This window comes from Siniperca chuatsi, linkage group LG10 (genome assembly GCF_020085105.1).
Source record: "Siniperca chuatsi isolate FFG_IHB_CAS linkage group LG10, ASM2008510v1, whole genome shotgun sequence".
In the NCBI taxonomy this organism is placed as follows: domain Eukaryota; kingdom Metazoa; phylum Chordata; class Actinopteri; order Centrarchiformes; family Sinipercidae; genus Siniperca; species Siniperca chuatsi.
The window spans coordinates 25,916,988-25,933,018 of NC_058051.1; the positions used below are offsets into that span (position 1 = coordinate 25,916,988).

Sequence of the window (16,031 nt, forward strand, 5' to 3'; positions counted from 1 at the left end):
CAGGTTAAAGGACTGACAAACAATACTCAGCTCAAAAGGTACAGAATGTACAAAGCACAGTCCTGTGAACAGACTTTCTGAAAGCCTGACTGCTCTGGACATTATTTTGATTGTGTTTACATGACTAATAAGCAGAGACAGTGAGAGCAGGCAGCTGCTATACTTTAAAACAACACCTTCATTCTGATGTTAATGTTCCCTTAGTGTCTCTATTTGAGAAACCCACATTAATAGTCAGAGTAAATAACTGCCAGACAGAAAAGACAGCGCACAAAAGCAAACAGAGAAAGAGGTTGAGAGTGGACTATAAGTGACACAGCATCAAATGGACCTGGATTAAGCTGTTATTTCACATGACAGCAGGGCCCCATGTCACCTCTAAGTTTTCATTATCCTCTCTTATTAGGAACACAGTGGTACGTAATCCGTGGGTCCTGCCGTTGCAGGCTGGAGGGCTAAATATCCAATAGTTTTTACATTTCACTCCCCATTTTTCTGAAGAATTTAGGGGATTATCGATTTGACATGGCTCTTTGCTGTTGTTGTCTTCCTCATCGCCTATTTAGAGAAAAGCCGACAGTCAAGCCAGCCGGCTGACTCACACACACACACACACACACGTCTGTGATGATAGTCAAATTGAGCACGTCTCTTAGCATTAATTGTTGCCATTTTCCCATTCGGTTGTCTTTTCTGTCAGCTCTTCTCAGTCCATTATAATATATAATGGGATAGTGAAATCCTTACTATTATGTTGGCTAAGACCCCCCTCTGTTTTCTGGTATCAATGAAATAGCAGCATGTAAACCGATCCTTGTGCTTTTTTATGATGTTGTGCGAATACACTATCCTAATATACTGGCGCAATGAATAAAGCTGTGTTGGCTATATGTAGAGGTCACACTGAACGTTGTTCTAGATGAATTATTAGTGAGCTTACAGTCCCTGGGCCAAATTTACATGGCTACATGAGAGAGCCAACATATAGGACGAACCTCCAGGTCACCCAACCCACTTCCTTTTCTCATTTATATTACAGTGGGTTGAAAGTGCATCCCAAGACATGTTTGAGTTGTAGCGAAGAGCTTTGCTTCTCTCGCCACTCAGCTGTCATTGAATGCTTTTCTCTCGAGGGGAATATGTCCACAAGCTAGCATACTTAACCTTAAGAGAAAACCATAATCACACAAGCATTACAGGCGAAGATATAAAAATAGTTCCATCTGTCATGCCGTTTTAGCATGTTATTCTCATGTTCCCTCGTTGACCTGCAATAGTAATCGAAGTTTAATGTGTACAATGGATCCAAATGGTTGTTTATTAAAGGGTAAGGCTGGTGATATTCTGTATGTCTGTTATTGTAAACAAAAGTCATGAAAAGACCATAACCAACAAAGCATTAGTTTGTCTCTCAGTATTTTCCAACCTTCCCAGCCTGTCTGTGGCACTCATCCCCAAACCCATTTGTTCTTATTGAAGGCGTGACTCTTTAAAAACAGGTCACGAACATATACTTTCATTTTTAAAACACTTGGACACGGGAGTAAATAGTCTGTTTGTTAGGGACTACTTTTAGCGACACATTTGGTGCTCTTATGAGTATTTACAGCAGCAGGACGATGTATGTGGGGGATGGCTCTAAATAAATCAAAATAGTTTGGGGTCAACAATAGAGGTCTATGGCACAGGAGAATAAGCTATATCAGGCTTTGGCAACACAGATTTGACAATACAGTACTTGTTAGTAGGGTAAATTAATTGTTGGTTTTGGCCTTTTTATGGGATTTTATGGGTAGAAATATATAGAATATTACCAGAGTTGTCCTTTAAAGGCACAATATGACAAAGGATTAAAACCTGCTGTCATTCTCAAATTGATAGACAGGTATTTTGATACAAAGACTGACACCAAACAACTTAACAATGTTTGTTTACAATGAAAACTTTACAGCGTACCTTTAAAGGTTTACAATAAGTAGTATTCGGAGTATGTGTGCGATATAGTGTAAGTGCATATAAAAGAGTGTAGGTACAGTATGTGGATATGGTGCAGAGGGAAGCTAAGATACAGCAGCAGTGTGGTACAATGTGGTTGCTCCAGGAAAGCAAGGCACCCTTAATTATTGAGCCCTGTTCTCTGCGGTGAGCTCCAGTGAGAAAATGGAGTACCATGCCATCACCAGCCACAGTACAGAGGGAAAAGGGAGGTCGAGAGGGAAGATGAGAGGAAAAACTGAGGTGAAAGGTTGAGAATGTTGAACAGCAGTGGAGGAGTAGGAGTCAACGGTGGAATTACAGTTAAACAAGTAATAAACATATTAATTCAGCAAATTAAAAGGAGGTTCTGAATGCTTTCCACAGAGAAATTTCCAAGTTACGTGGGCAGCACATTGAAGATGCTGCATGTAAACTCGTTCTCTGATTAACATTAACACTGCGTCTCTGCCTGCCTCTCACCATCTCTGTATGCCTTCAAAATGCCTTTTTTCTGTATTCCTCTCACACATACTCTGCCTCTCACATGGGCAGATTATCTCCTGATAGCATTTTTTTCATATTAGAGTGTTTAATTGCTGATGTACTATCTATACTTTATTGGGAATGATAATATTAGATTAACTTATATCAGTCTACAGTCACTACACTCTTAGTTTAATATAGAGTCCTAACTATAGATATGGCTATAATAATTTCAGATTTTTTGATAAAAACCAATGAGGAATGTGGCTCTCTCACCTAGTTTGCAGGACTAAAAAGGTAGATTGAATGAAATGGCTGTAAAAACATCATCCCTCTTCTTCACTTATGTTAAGTGTCTGCCAAGCTCTGATTGGTACATTTGCTGACAATAGATTTAACTTCGTAGCACAGTAGCTCACAGTAGGTCATACATATGCATTTCACAGGAATGCTTCATGAATTTTCCATTCATTTGAATTTCTGTCCCTTTCATGAAAGAAGTTGAATGGGCTGAATAGGTGTATCATAGAATGAATATGAATGTGAATGTGAAAAGCCTCTTGGCAGATTAAGCAGGATAGAAAACAAAGCATTGCCATTTATTTTAGGATGTTGTTAACAGCATAATAGTTACTGAGAATACAACAAATGCAGGCATTGGCTGAGTACAACGGTGGGCTGGATGTGTTTGAGTGCTAGATACCATTTCACCATCGATCACAGCAGTCCAGTGAAAACAAATTTGAGCATGTACAGTATCTTGTCTTTATGTAGCAGATATATAATGTCCCCAGTCAGTTAAGTTCCTGGAATCATGTTTGAAGGGTGCACTCATGCTCTTCTGAGGTGTGTTTTTCAAAGAAACTCTGGTCCTTTCGGTATTTAAAGATTTGAGATGCATTCCGCTTTCTTTGTCTTCATAGGGAAAAATGTTAGCTCACAGACACTTACATTCTCCTAAAAGCTTTTTGAAAGCAATATCTAAGCTTCGACAGTGTGTTTGATTTCCTCACTCTCCAATGCGCTAAGTGGAACTGATGCTCCACCTCACGGTGTTTGGATTGTATTTTGCTACATTAGTGAAAATTATGTTCTTGCACTCACTTTCTCTCAGTGCTCTACCTCTCCAGTGCTTGTCCCAACCTTCCAAATAGAGTGCTCATGTTAGAGTGCTTGTGTCTGTTGTTATTTCACAGCATGGCCCTCTCTTTCTGCCTGTCCATTATTACTGAGACTCCTCTGGTGTTTGATGACCCCCACCAGAACATTCTAGAATAACCAGCCACTTCTTTTTCACATTAAACTCTATTCTCTCTGCATCTTCTTCTTAAGTTTTCACAGCCACTCTCTTTACCCAGTTTATCTCTCTTCTTTATAATGGTTTTTTAATGGAATCACAGAACATTGCTTCTATCACCTTGAGACTTTTCAATCTTGTATTATTTTTCTCCTCAGCATTTATGTAATGAGATTTCCGCCCATGCAGAGCAATGGAGTACAGCGTTATTAAGAGAGCGAGTATTGTGTTTGGCATTAGTTTCATTGAAAGACATTCCACTGCCTGCTAATATAGCCCCCCCTCCACCCTAGCTGCCATTAGGAGACCCGGAATGGGGGGATGAGAAGCTCCTCTTAAACACTATGTGGGATAATGAAATCCTGATGTTCATTAATGAAACTCAATTAATAGAAAGAAGGAAATGGAGGCAGATGAGGAGGAGGACAAGAAGAAAAGGAGAAGGAGAAGAACAAAGTGCGTCTCCCACCCGACATTCAAAAGGAGAGATATTAAGGGGGAGTCAGCACAGCCCCCACAAAAAAGGATTTATTTGACTTCCTTCTTTGGGACTTGCTGAGCTTATTAAAATGCTTAATAGGTTCCATTAACTTCTAACACACTCTAGTCTTATACAAGCCGGGAGGGGCGCATGGTAAGCATGGGGGGGGAGTCAAAGAGAGGTGAATTCTCGTAGAGGAAGGAGGGCATTTACAGAGGGATTTGGGGTTTTGTCCAAAAAATCCACAATATATTTAGGTTTATTCAGCGTGAAAATACAGCCTCAGGCAATCGCAGTGGCTCCTTATTATGTTTTCGAATGAAGACTTTTTGTTGTGCAGCATTGCATGGTTGAGCTTGTGAATACTATATGTCTGTATTTTTTTTTGTGTGTGTATGTATACCCTCACCTATGTGTTTGTATATGTCAGAATGACAAACAGGGGAGAATCAGAGACCTTGTGTGTGTGTCCCACCAAAGAGGATGCAGTCACACATGCACAAGAGTGTGCGCTTCTTCAGCTTTCAGCTTTTCAGCAATGTTTACTCCCTCACCCTGTAGCTGAAACTGGGTGAACTAATCTACATTCCCCCGCTGGCACATCGCACTTCAAATAGGCTGTCACCCAGCACTCCATCCTCTCAACGAGCTGCCAATAGACTGGCCAGCAGTCTCGTTCGCAGAGGAATAGCCTCCAGGCGTGGTAGACAACATCACAACTCAGCCCCACATCGTTCAAAAAAAATATATAACCTCTGATCCACTGTCCTGCAACTGTAGGAAAGTAAGTTCTGTATTTACATGTGAAAGGGAGAGAAGAAGTCACACTCCATCTCAGTTTAATGAGACAGAGAGAATGACTGACACTTTTTCTTTTCTCAGTGACTAAAATGTTAGCTGTTGTAACCTCCCCTGGCTCAGACAATCCCTCTGGGACTACTGCTTCGGTCCCAGACTCTTGCTTATAGCCCTCAAACACGACTTAACACAATTATCTCCATAATAGTCATAATCTCCCTTTAGGTCCATTCAGAGCCTGAATAGGTATAATCATCCCTAGCACTATTTGGCTCTGAGGAGACGGAAGCCTTCTAGCTTGTCTTTAATACCTGGCTGCTTCGATTCCTGCTAATCCCCAGTTCAGCACAGTGTGCTGTAAGGTCCCGCCATCATATACACCAGAGTAATCACAGTAATTTCCTGCTACATTAAGAGGGTCATTTTTTTCAATGCATTGCCAGTTAAATTGCCAACACTCGTGTACAAGCTGACGGGGAGTAAGCATTCGCACCCAGGTGACAATCACAAGCTGTCACACTCTTGCAGTGCAGTCTATTAGGCACTTTACCATGGCATCTTAACTTGTGATTAGTGTGTGTAGCAGCTATGTTAGAGCTAGCAGGAGTAATGACAGTGATGGTAATGGTGTGGACCAAAAGCTGGCTGGTTGAAAAATCTATTTCTAATCCAAAGCAGTTTGGTATTGGTTTTTTTCAGGTAGCATTTTAAATTCTGTCTGCATGCAGGCTTGTGCAGTAGTCAAACGGACTGAGGTGAAAGAGCAGGGCAGAAGCGTTTTTACACATTAGGTGGGAGCTTGTTGTTGCTATTCACCTCTGGTGCTTGTCCACATGAGCTGCACAGAACTAACCCTTTCATCTAGGCTTCATGCTCGTTAACCATTCCTGCCTGGCTTTTTTTAAAGTCTAACTTCTGTTTCTGTAGTGTTCCATGATGGTGCTAATGAGGCAGAAGGGGGATGTATGTCTGGCATTCAGAGAAAGATATGACCAGGAATTATAAAAGAGGTATACACAGTCCTCTTGTGTGCTCTGTGGTAGAAATAGTCGAGAGGTCATTGCACACATGTGTGTTTTCATGCCCAATCAAGCCCAGCAGTAAGCTGTAGCTCCATTTGTGATTGACTGGGAAGGCAGAGGAGGTAGGGGAGGAAGAAGAGAGGAAATGAGTGGAGAGGAGATCGCTTTGGCTGTGATCAGGCGTTACCTGGCTGTGACAGCACTTGTCTCTCTCAACAGCTGAGGCTTGTCACAGCTGCTGATGTCCCGCTGTGTTCAACCACACGTGAAAACGCACACACACACTTCTGCTCACACTCACATCCATGCATACTCAATCACACACTCTTTTTAACATGTGCACGCGCACAAACCATGAACACACAGATGCCCTCTCTCTGCTCTGCTCTGTTCTGCTCACTCACTGTGACCACAGTGTTGCAGGCAGTACACGACCAAAACCAACGGCAGGATGCACCCACCCAGGATGCCAAGATAACCTCCCTGAAGTCTTGCACATAACCTCATGAATTATGGAATTCTTGTATTATCTGAAAGTTTTGGAATATCAAGATTTAGCTTTTCCTGTTTTTAAAAATATATAATTTCAGAACAGAGTCGGTTGCAGAGAAGATGCTTACAAACTGGTTCGCCTTCCTCCTTCACAAATTCCTCAAGGTTAGTACACCAAGCAACACATGTAGTATGTGTTTACATGTACAAATATAAATCTATCTTGTGTATCTTATTAATTAAATTTCTAAATTAAAAGCATGATTACGCGTTATCAGATATTTACAGTATGTGGACTTGTAGGTGTTTTCAGTCTAGTGAATTTTCATGTTTATGCTGTGGTATTCTCTCATGTGTGAATCTGTGGGTTTGTCTGTCTGTGTGTGTGTTCACAGGAGTGTGCTGGGGAGCCTCTGTTCATGCTGTACTGCGCCATCAAGCAGCAGATGGAAAAGGGGCCCATCGACGCCATCACTGGAGAGGCCCGCTACTCTCTGAGTGAAGACAAGCTCATCCGCCAGCAGATCGAGTACAAAACCCTGGTACGTCACACTCCACGAGGCACAGACGAAGTTGGCACACAGACATACAAAAACACACTGATAGAACCATAACACACATACTGTACAGTACAGGCAGCTTTTGACTCAAAAATTGCTTGCTTTTTGTTAAAATGCTGCCAAGCTGAGACACATACACAGACACAAAAGTCCACACAATTATTGAGGACCAGAGAAAATTACAACATGCACACTTACAGTTTCTTAACTTTACTTTTTTGTCTTTAGTTGTACACCACAAACCATTTTTAAGATGACATAGCTGTGTCTGCTATGTTGGTTTTCTTCCTTCCTGTATGGGAAGAAAATTAACTAATGATCCCACAGGCTCCAGTGTTGGTCCAACATCAGGGTAGGTGGCTGTGGCGATTGGAAGACACCAAACAGCCCCCTCTACACACACACACACATACGCACATGCACACACAGAAAAACACACTCACACAGCCAGCATGTGACATGACAATGCTCTGATTGCTCCGACTGGGAATTTGGCTCATTACGTGCTAATACCCTGGCAGAGCTGGAAATTGGTGTCCCGCCGAAGGTGTGAAATTAGATTTTGGGTTGCCAGCAAGAGCGGAAATGGTTTCTCAAAGCTCCTGCCATGCTCCAAGGAGACTCTAATGAGGGTGAAGCCTCAAGCTGGACCCAAGTCCAGGCAGTAACAGGACACCTCTAGCCTCTTTCTCTGCTCCCTCGTTTCCTTTTGTGTCTTATTTGCTCTCCTATTCTCCCTTTCTGTACAATCCAGATCCTAAACTGCGTCAACCCAGACAATGAAAACAGTCCAGAGATTCCAGTAAAGGTGCTGAACTGTGACACCATCACCCAAGTGAAGGAGAAGATACTAGACGCTGTTTACAAGAACATGCCCTACTCTCAGCGGCCACGTGCTGTCGACATGGACCTCGGTATGGCACGAACACACACTCGCACCCACGCACACACACACACACACACATACAATCCAGATACACAGATGCAGTTGGCAGGTATAAAGTCCTTCACACCCACAGATGAATGTATCAGTGAGAGAAAACCTAGCCATGTGTACAGATTATCAGTGCATTAGTGTGATAAAAGCTGTGTTCCAGCAGCCCAGCCAACCAGCCTCAGTGTGCTGCTGCCAGGCCTTCTCTCAAACTGACTGACAGTGTGTGTTGCATCCCTCCGTCTGGCTGCTTTCGCTGCCTGGTAGTGCCAATAAGACACAGTAGATCGAGATAGAGAAGTGTGCATGTCTTTTTGTGTGTGTGTGTGTGTGTGTGTTTTATTGCCTCTGTGACGTGGCTGTCTGTCTGACCAAGGTAAGAATTGACAGACGGGCTCGCCTGCCTCACGCCAGGCTCCACTTCCACACAGTCTGCCACTTCCATCCTCGCCTGTCCGTACCTTGCTTCCCATTTCCCTGTCCCTCTTATTTTCTCTCCAAATCAGCATGTCGTCCATCACTCTCTGTCCATCCACTGTCCTCTCCCTTGTTTTCTTCTATCCATTTCTCACCCTTTCACTGATGCCTTGCAAATTAATGAGTCTGTGCATCTGTATGAGAGTCTGTGCTTTGTCTGTATGGGTGGCTATTTTCTTCTGTAGAGCGTAGGTTAGACGGTTTCGGGAGGATGTTGTGCCAGGCAGGGATATCATGTGGTCACCTGGCAAAGGCACAAAGTAATAAAACCCAGTCAACAGAGGAGAAAATCAATGATCACTCCCAGCATGAGAGTGACAATGGCTGTCCATTTCCCCGTCAACACCCTTATTATCATTTCATTACCCCACAACGAGCCATCAGCCACTGCCCTCCTCTGCTTATAGCCTCCACCTGTTTCCCCCGATTTTTTTCTTTTGAAAGTAGTGATTTTCTAATAGTTCGCTTTTTCATCCTTTCTTGTCTGCTCTACTCTTCTCTTCTTTCTGACCCTGACGGGCCGACTAGTGCGGATGCTAATAGCACGCCATTTCCGCGACACAAGTACCAATTAAAGCGTGCAGCCTGCCTGCATATACATCTTGAAATTATTCGTGTGTAATGTTTAATTAAGATGCGTGTCGATCCAAGTCTGCGAGAGGAGTACACATGCCGAGAGCTGTACAAGAATGCCGGCTGCTGATATCTACTCATTTGGGTAATGTGTGAAGAGAGCTGTCTTTGGGAGTCATGCAGGTTGACGTTCCACAGACTAAAAGGCAAATGAGGTTTGAAAAAGAAGTATTTTAAGAGTCTGAAGAGTTTGTGTTGTAAGGAAGTTGTGCTTATTTTAGCACAGTTCACAATTGGTAACTGGTAACTGGTTCTGAAGGCATTGCATAAAGCACACACCTTTACCCACATGTTCAATCAAAACAGATGTGCTTCTTGAAAACATGGTATTTTTCATATATATATATTAAACACATGACACCAAACCTCTCCACTGAAACCAAGACAAAAGACATTCTTTGTGTCTCACTACAATGTAAAGTTTGCATACGCAGTTGGGAATAATTCAGTGTGTGTGTGTCTTTGTGTTCTCAGAGTGGCGCCAGGGGCGAATGGCTCGTGTGGTGTTGCAGGATGAAGACATCACCACCAAGATAGAAAATGACTGGAAGAGACTCAACACTCTCATGCACTACCAGGTAAATATACACAAAGGATTTAGTGTAATGTTTTCCTTAATCAACTCTAAAACTTCACATTTTTTATCAAGAAAAGGCTCATTTCAGTTCAATTTCTGCTGTGGCTTTTATTATGGAAATTATACCACATACCTTGCCAAACTTGATGTTTCCTGCTCTTGACTTTTAGGCAGCCAATTTTCAGCTCCTCATTTGCATGCCCTTGCCTGGTGTAATCCAAGTGACAGAATAGAGGACAATTACTGTACAGGTGGCAGAAGAGATGAACCCTCAGCATCTCAGCCGACACTTCTCCCTCCTCCCTGGAGAGATGAAGCTTCTCCAGTCAGGAGGACAGCATCTCTCTCTTTCTCTCTCCCTCTGCCCCGTTGACTTCTACGCCGACAAAAATTAGTCCCGCTGCGATTGCCTGCTTCTGTCTCTTCACATGTAGAACCTTGATTCACACCCCACAATTTTAGGGTCCATGCATGCTTACCCGTTGCCCCCTGTTTAACAGAGAGGAAAGTAGGGAGCTAAAGAGGAGGAAAACTGAGAACAAGAGGAGTTCTGCATTTTTCAGGAGCATTTATGGCTGTTGAAGTTGTAAATGAAAAAAAGGAGACCAAGAGGGAGTGAGAGAAAGCAAGAGAACAAAAAATAAAGAGGAATAAAAGGAATAAAAAAGAAACAGGCATGGCAGAATGAGAAGGCGGCCCTCTCCGCAGGTCATGAATCTTTCGCAGCACATGCTCAGCCAGCTCTCATTATTCAGCCAAGGGGGACCATCTGCTTAAAGACTGCATGAGGCTCGATTCTGGGCTACCTGGTCAAGAGCAGAGGCTGAGATGCAGCTGGGGTTGGAGATCAGGACCGTGGGGCCAGGAGATGCAGCTCCATCTAGGAGCAGAAAATGGGGACTTGGTCTGGCAAGGCTCAAGCCCTCATGCTGGGGTGGCAATCTGAACTCCTGCCCCAGCAGAGCGAGCAGAATAATTTAACAGATGTAGGAGTCATTAGAAGAAGGGCAACATCATAGTGTCCTTCACACAGGACTTGGCGCCATGCAGCTTCTTTCCCCTTTGTCACCCCTTTTCTGTCCTCACCTTCATTGTCTCAACTTTCTTGTTTACATTTTCTTTCTACCCATTTCCTATCTTTTTTCCTTCTTGCTCACTAATAGGCAATGAGTGTTCTTTTTGCCTTCTTTTCCTCCTTTCTCCCTTTCCTCTTCTCTTGGTCTGAGTACCTCTTCTTCTCTGGTCTCTGCAGTGCTTTAATCCTTGATGAAGCATTGCAGTATGTTTGCTTCCACACCGTAATGGGCTCCTCTGTTGTTTTTTTTTTACAGTTCTTTGCATCACAGTCTGTCTGCCATCGTTAGCCATGGGAGATGCTATGGGGCACACCCAGTAACATGTGTGTGGCCACTTCACTTATTCGCTCGCTCAATAGCAGATCTAAAGACAGCTATTGATCACAGATCTAAGGGTCCGTGCGCAGAACGTGAGGCGTGACTCTGTGCAACTTCAGAGGAGATGCCGGCGGGCCGCAAGGCAATGTGGGCAAGAGAGAGGAAGAGAAAGAGTAGGATGGATCAACATAGACACTTGTGCATCGTTACTGTTTTGATGAGCTGGAAATGGCCCCTGTGTGTGAGCTTGTGCGTGTTTGCGTCACACACCATGCCATTACATTGGCAGCTGCAACAGCACATCTGGCTGCCTCTCACAACAAGGGAGCACAGCTCATTAGGCTCCAGAGTGAGGGAAAAGCTTGAAAAAAAAATGGGAAGAAGTAAAGAGAAAATATTGAAAGGGGGTCTGAAATATGCAGAGTGAGACTGAGCATCACCTTGAGTCTTTGCTAATTCTCCCATAGCAGGGACACAGGGACCAGCAGACAGAGGGATTAAAATTCATAGGGCTCACAGCATCCCAAGAAACCCCATTGGCTATTTACCCTACCACATGGGAAAAAATGGTTTACATAACCTGGATATGGAAATGCACACCTTCCCAGCTCCCTGCTACACCAAAATTAAAAACATAAATGCACACATTTAAAATGAGTTCAGAATCTTTATTCGACACCTTGGTATTCACAGTCAGGGGACTAAACTCCCATTCTCCCACCCCACCCTCGCTATTTCTGTATTATTATTTTTTTACAGTCTTTCTTGCATAGATAAAGATAGAAGATAGAAGCACACTCAAATATGCACACAATACATGTGCACACACACATATAGCGCATACCCACATTGCACTTGCTTACACACAGACAAACACAGGAGTTGAGATAAAAGATTTATGAGATTGGAGAGTTTTCGGCTGATTGCGGATCTTTTTGTTGTTTAATCTTCCACCCTGTCAAAGGAAAGCGTTTCATCACACCTTTTTTCTTATTCCCCATCTCTGTCATATTGAGACATTAGAGTGTTACCCTTATTCCCGCTGGATAGTATCCAGACAGTAAGCACGAATCCCAAGGCGTTCCACAGCCACATGAATCAGACTTCTTACAGGCTTGAGTCGCTTTGGAGAGAGGGCAGCATTAACAATTCTCATAAACAGGACATTATCATGACCTGAAGTTGTCAGACTGCTTAGGTTATTTATGATGATTCAAATTGCAAACAGACCCACGCCGTATTCACCGGGGCACTGTGTGAATAATTACATTGATGATGTTTGACATAGTGTTGATTTATGACAGGTGGACTGCAGCTTTTCCAGCATATTAATATTTGTTTGCGGGGACACATGAGCAGTGTGTGTTTTGTCTGGAATATTATTCCTAATGTGCAGATAAGTGACAGTAAAGGGCAGACTGCTCCCTCTTTCACGTTGTCAAAATAAAAAGTAAAGTCAGTTTAGAAACTTCCATCCCCTGTTGCCTGGTGACCTCTGTCTGTCCTCTTCTCTGCGGTGAAGGAACAGGGAGAGCAGACACTGATGACCACACCAGGAGAGCCTGCCAGCTAGATCCTGTTACCCACCTTGCAGACATCACTTGGGGCATTTTGGGCTATTTTCAACAGCCCCAGACAAAACGGATACTACTACATCGCTATCTGTTCATTAATCTAATAGTGTGGCTGTCTTGGCTCGCTGGACCCCATTGTAAACCTGAATACAAATCTCGGATAGGTGGGAATATGATATATTTGATATATGATATATTTGAGTCTGAGTAAATATCTTTAACAAATAGTGTTTTTCATTGAAAGAAGAGACTTTTCATATCTGCAATACCAACAACCATAGTAATTGTAAAAACACACTGATTCTTCAATGACACATTTCATTGATTAAAACCCAGCTTAAATTCCATTAGAAAAGACTGGCATTTAACTCTTCAGAAGATTCCTTCCTTGTGACACCCAAGAGAGTTATATTCACACATAATGGCCCATCTAACATTGCACTTGCACAGATTGTGTGTTTCCAAGCTACTGGGCAGAGTCAACAGGTTTGATAAGCATCATGAGCTTAGGGCATGAGTCCAGGAGAGATGGGACACCAAGGGGAAACAGGCTAGGACCGAGGCTGTGGGTTGGCTGGGGAGGGCTGAGAAAAGAAAGATAGAGGCTGACCACACTCTGCTGTCTGGTCGGCTCTGCACTGTCTAATGGAAGGTCTTATCACAGGCAAGGTCCACAGCCCTTATCACACCTGCCCACTATCAGCCCCACACTGGATTATCCCTGAAGGGCGAATCTGCACGCCTTCAATCATTTACTCTATCACAAGGACCTATCTCTGCTGTAGCCTCTCTGTCAGCCATAAAAAAGCAGAGAGAAAGAGAGAGAGATGGAGGGAGGCGTAAAGGGAAGAAGGGACAGAGAAGCTATTTCATGCTGTCCAGAGAAAATGTATCACAGGAATAGCAGTGGAAACATCACAGAAGTCCAAGCTATTGGTCCATTAGAGTTGGTTATTAGAGGAGGCTATAGGATGGAGAGGCCGGAGAAATTAGGTTTAGGAAAGCAGAGACAAATGAGAAGGAGGTGAAGTGAGAGAGAGAGAGAAGGGTCAAAGATGCCAATCATGGGTGGGGGTTAGGAAGACCATTTTTCATTTCCTTACAACAGGCCGGGGCACCAGAGCTGCGTCTTTAAGTGGATTCCTCCAGATTTCATTCCCAGTTTCAAGTGTCTTTCCGGTGTGGCCAGTAGAGGCCAGATGGCAACTCCAACTAATAGCACAGCCAAGATTAGTTTGGAAAGAGTGGGAGAAAGGGGTGAGGACAACACTCAGAGAGGATGAGAGGCGGCTCTCGAGAGGAACTCTGTAAATGTCCATCACAACATCCACTAGCTTATTTTCCAACAAAGGATGAAAAAGAGCCCATTCCTGCTAAAGAAAATGAAAAGAGGAATTTTCTGTTTTTCTATAAATTCATTGAGGTATTCCTTTTGGAGCCTGGCATTTGCCTTTTGTTTATTTCTCCACTGGAGGCTCGTCAGTTTTTCTTCGCTGGGTCTAAAGTAGAAATCCCTCCTCAGGGTGGGCTGTAAATGCCAGCCAACAAGCTGTTTGTTGTTTTGGCTTTCAAAAAAACCCCACAAGTTTTGTTTGCTGTGTATTCTAAATGTGATGTTTTGGTGTACTAATATTTGAAGGATTAATTATAGTTAAATTGCCATTTCTGATTAATTAATTACACTGTTAGACTGATGAAAGATCTCTCTTAAGAAGTGTCTTAAAAAACAGATTTTAAAACCATCCTTTCTAATGTTGTTTGCATCACTTTTTCTCAGCTTATCTGAAGTGACTGGAGCACATCACACAGGGCCAAGAGCCCTTTGCAAATATAAACCACAGAGGGGGAAAAGATGAACCTCAGTGTCTGTCTCTTATTCACGACACACCATCTTTTACACAGCCTCTTCTCTTCGTCTTTCTCTTTGACTCTGCTCTAATGCTATTATTATACCTGCGTACCCCATTTTCTTTAAGGGTGGGAAGTGTACATGAGATGAATCTTTCAGCATTCTAGTCTCTGTCTCTATCTTTCTGACGGTCTCGCTTTCCCTTTTCCTCTCTCTCTCTTTCACTCCCTCTTAGCATCTTATCCCAGTTCCAAAGCTTACATCATGTCTCTAATGTTTGTGAAGGGGATGACAATGACAGTCATGTTGAGTACAGCCATCATGCAGCCACAGCACTCTGCTCAGCTGAAAAAAAAGAGCCACAGGGCTGTGGTAGAGAACAGCAGGGAGCACAGATATGACAGGAAGGGATGGGTTGCATAGGGGTTTGGGATATGTTTTGCTTATGGGATTATTCACTAAGGGACTTACATTCCCTCATGTAGTCTACTTTACCATAACATTAACATTTTTCAGGAAAAAATTGTTTTAGAATAAACACCCATACTCTGTTCTAATTAAAATATGGAAATCACCAAGACATTATGATGCCAGTAGGTTCATGTTATATGTGTCTCTTCACACAGGTATCAGACCGCTGCGTTGTGGCTTTGGTGCCCAAACAGACCTCATCATACAACATCCCTTCCTCAGCCAGCATATCCCGCACCTCCATCAGCAGATATGGTGAGTCAGTAGACCAGATTGCTCTTTTCATTCCCTCAATGTAGCTTTGACATTGATTGCAAAATGCCATACAGCACATATATTAGGCAGTTATGGATGTGTTTGCAGGCTTATTCAGCAGTTAATCAACAGTTAATTCCATGGCAGTATAATCTTGTTGCCTCACACACACATCAAAAAATATTTTATATTAGTTGTTTCAGAAATGAACAAAGCCAAATCCAGTCTCCCCAAAGCTATGGTCAGCTCTGTTTGGAGCCGCGCTCCTTTTTGCTGCAGTGGGCTTGTTTGTTTTTTGCAACCTTTTTCTCTCTCCAACTGTGTGTGCTGCAGTTTGCTTTACAGTTCAGGTCCAAACTCTGTTGGATGGAACAAGAAGAAGGAAAGAATAGAGAGTAAAAGAGGTGAAGAGGAGGGGAGAATGAGAGATATAGCCATTGTTTGATTTTAAAGCCATACTAATATTATAATGAAGATGCATTCTGTGCAGGACACAATGGGCTGCTAGTTGCCTGCACATTTGCTCTCACACATACATATGGTACATGCAGTACCTATACACACATGCATGCAGACAAACACACACATGCTTGCAGTTTGTGCTGCTGGGTGCCAAATTTGGTCCTATGCCAGACACACACAGCAGCACCAGGCAACTTGTGATTGCTAATTATTCTGTGTGAATGATACTTCACACAAACAGAAAAAGATAAGTGAGCATGGCCAATTATGAGGATTGGGGATAGAAAGTGAACAC

At 43.0% G+C, this 16,031-nt stretch overlaps 1 protein-coding gene across 3 annotated transcripts in view; it reads left to right on the forward strand.

The window, feature by feature from the left end:
- The window catches only part of plxna2 (plexin A2), a 164,930-nt gene that overhangs the window by 138,104 nt on the left and 10,795 nt on the right, over nucleotides 1–16,031 (forward strand). For all 3 annotated transcript variants that reach the window (XM_044212704.1, XM_044212706.1, XM_044212705.1), the window contains exons 23-27: nucleotides 6,649–6,715; nucleotides 6,946–7,092; nucleotides 7,865–8,024; nucleotides 9,629–9,732; nucleotides 15,175–15,274. In XM_044212704.1, the coding sequence (XP_044068639.1) occupies nucleotides 6,649–6,715; nucleotides 6,946–7,092; nucleotides 7,865–8,024; nucleotides 9,629–9,732; nucleotides 15,175–15,274 (578 nt within the window). The remainder of the gene's footprint in view (nucleotides 1–6,648; nucleotides 6,716–6,945; nucleotides 7,093–7,864; nucleotides 8,025–9,628; nucleotides 9,733–15,174; nucleotides 15,275–16,031) is intronic.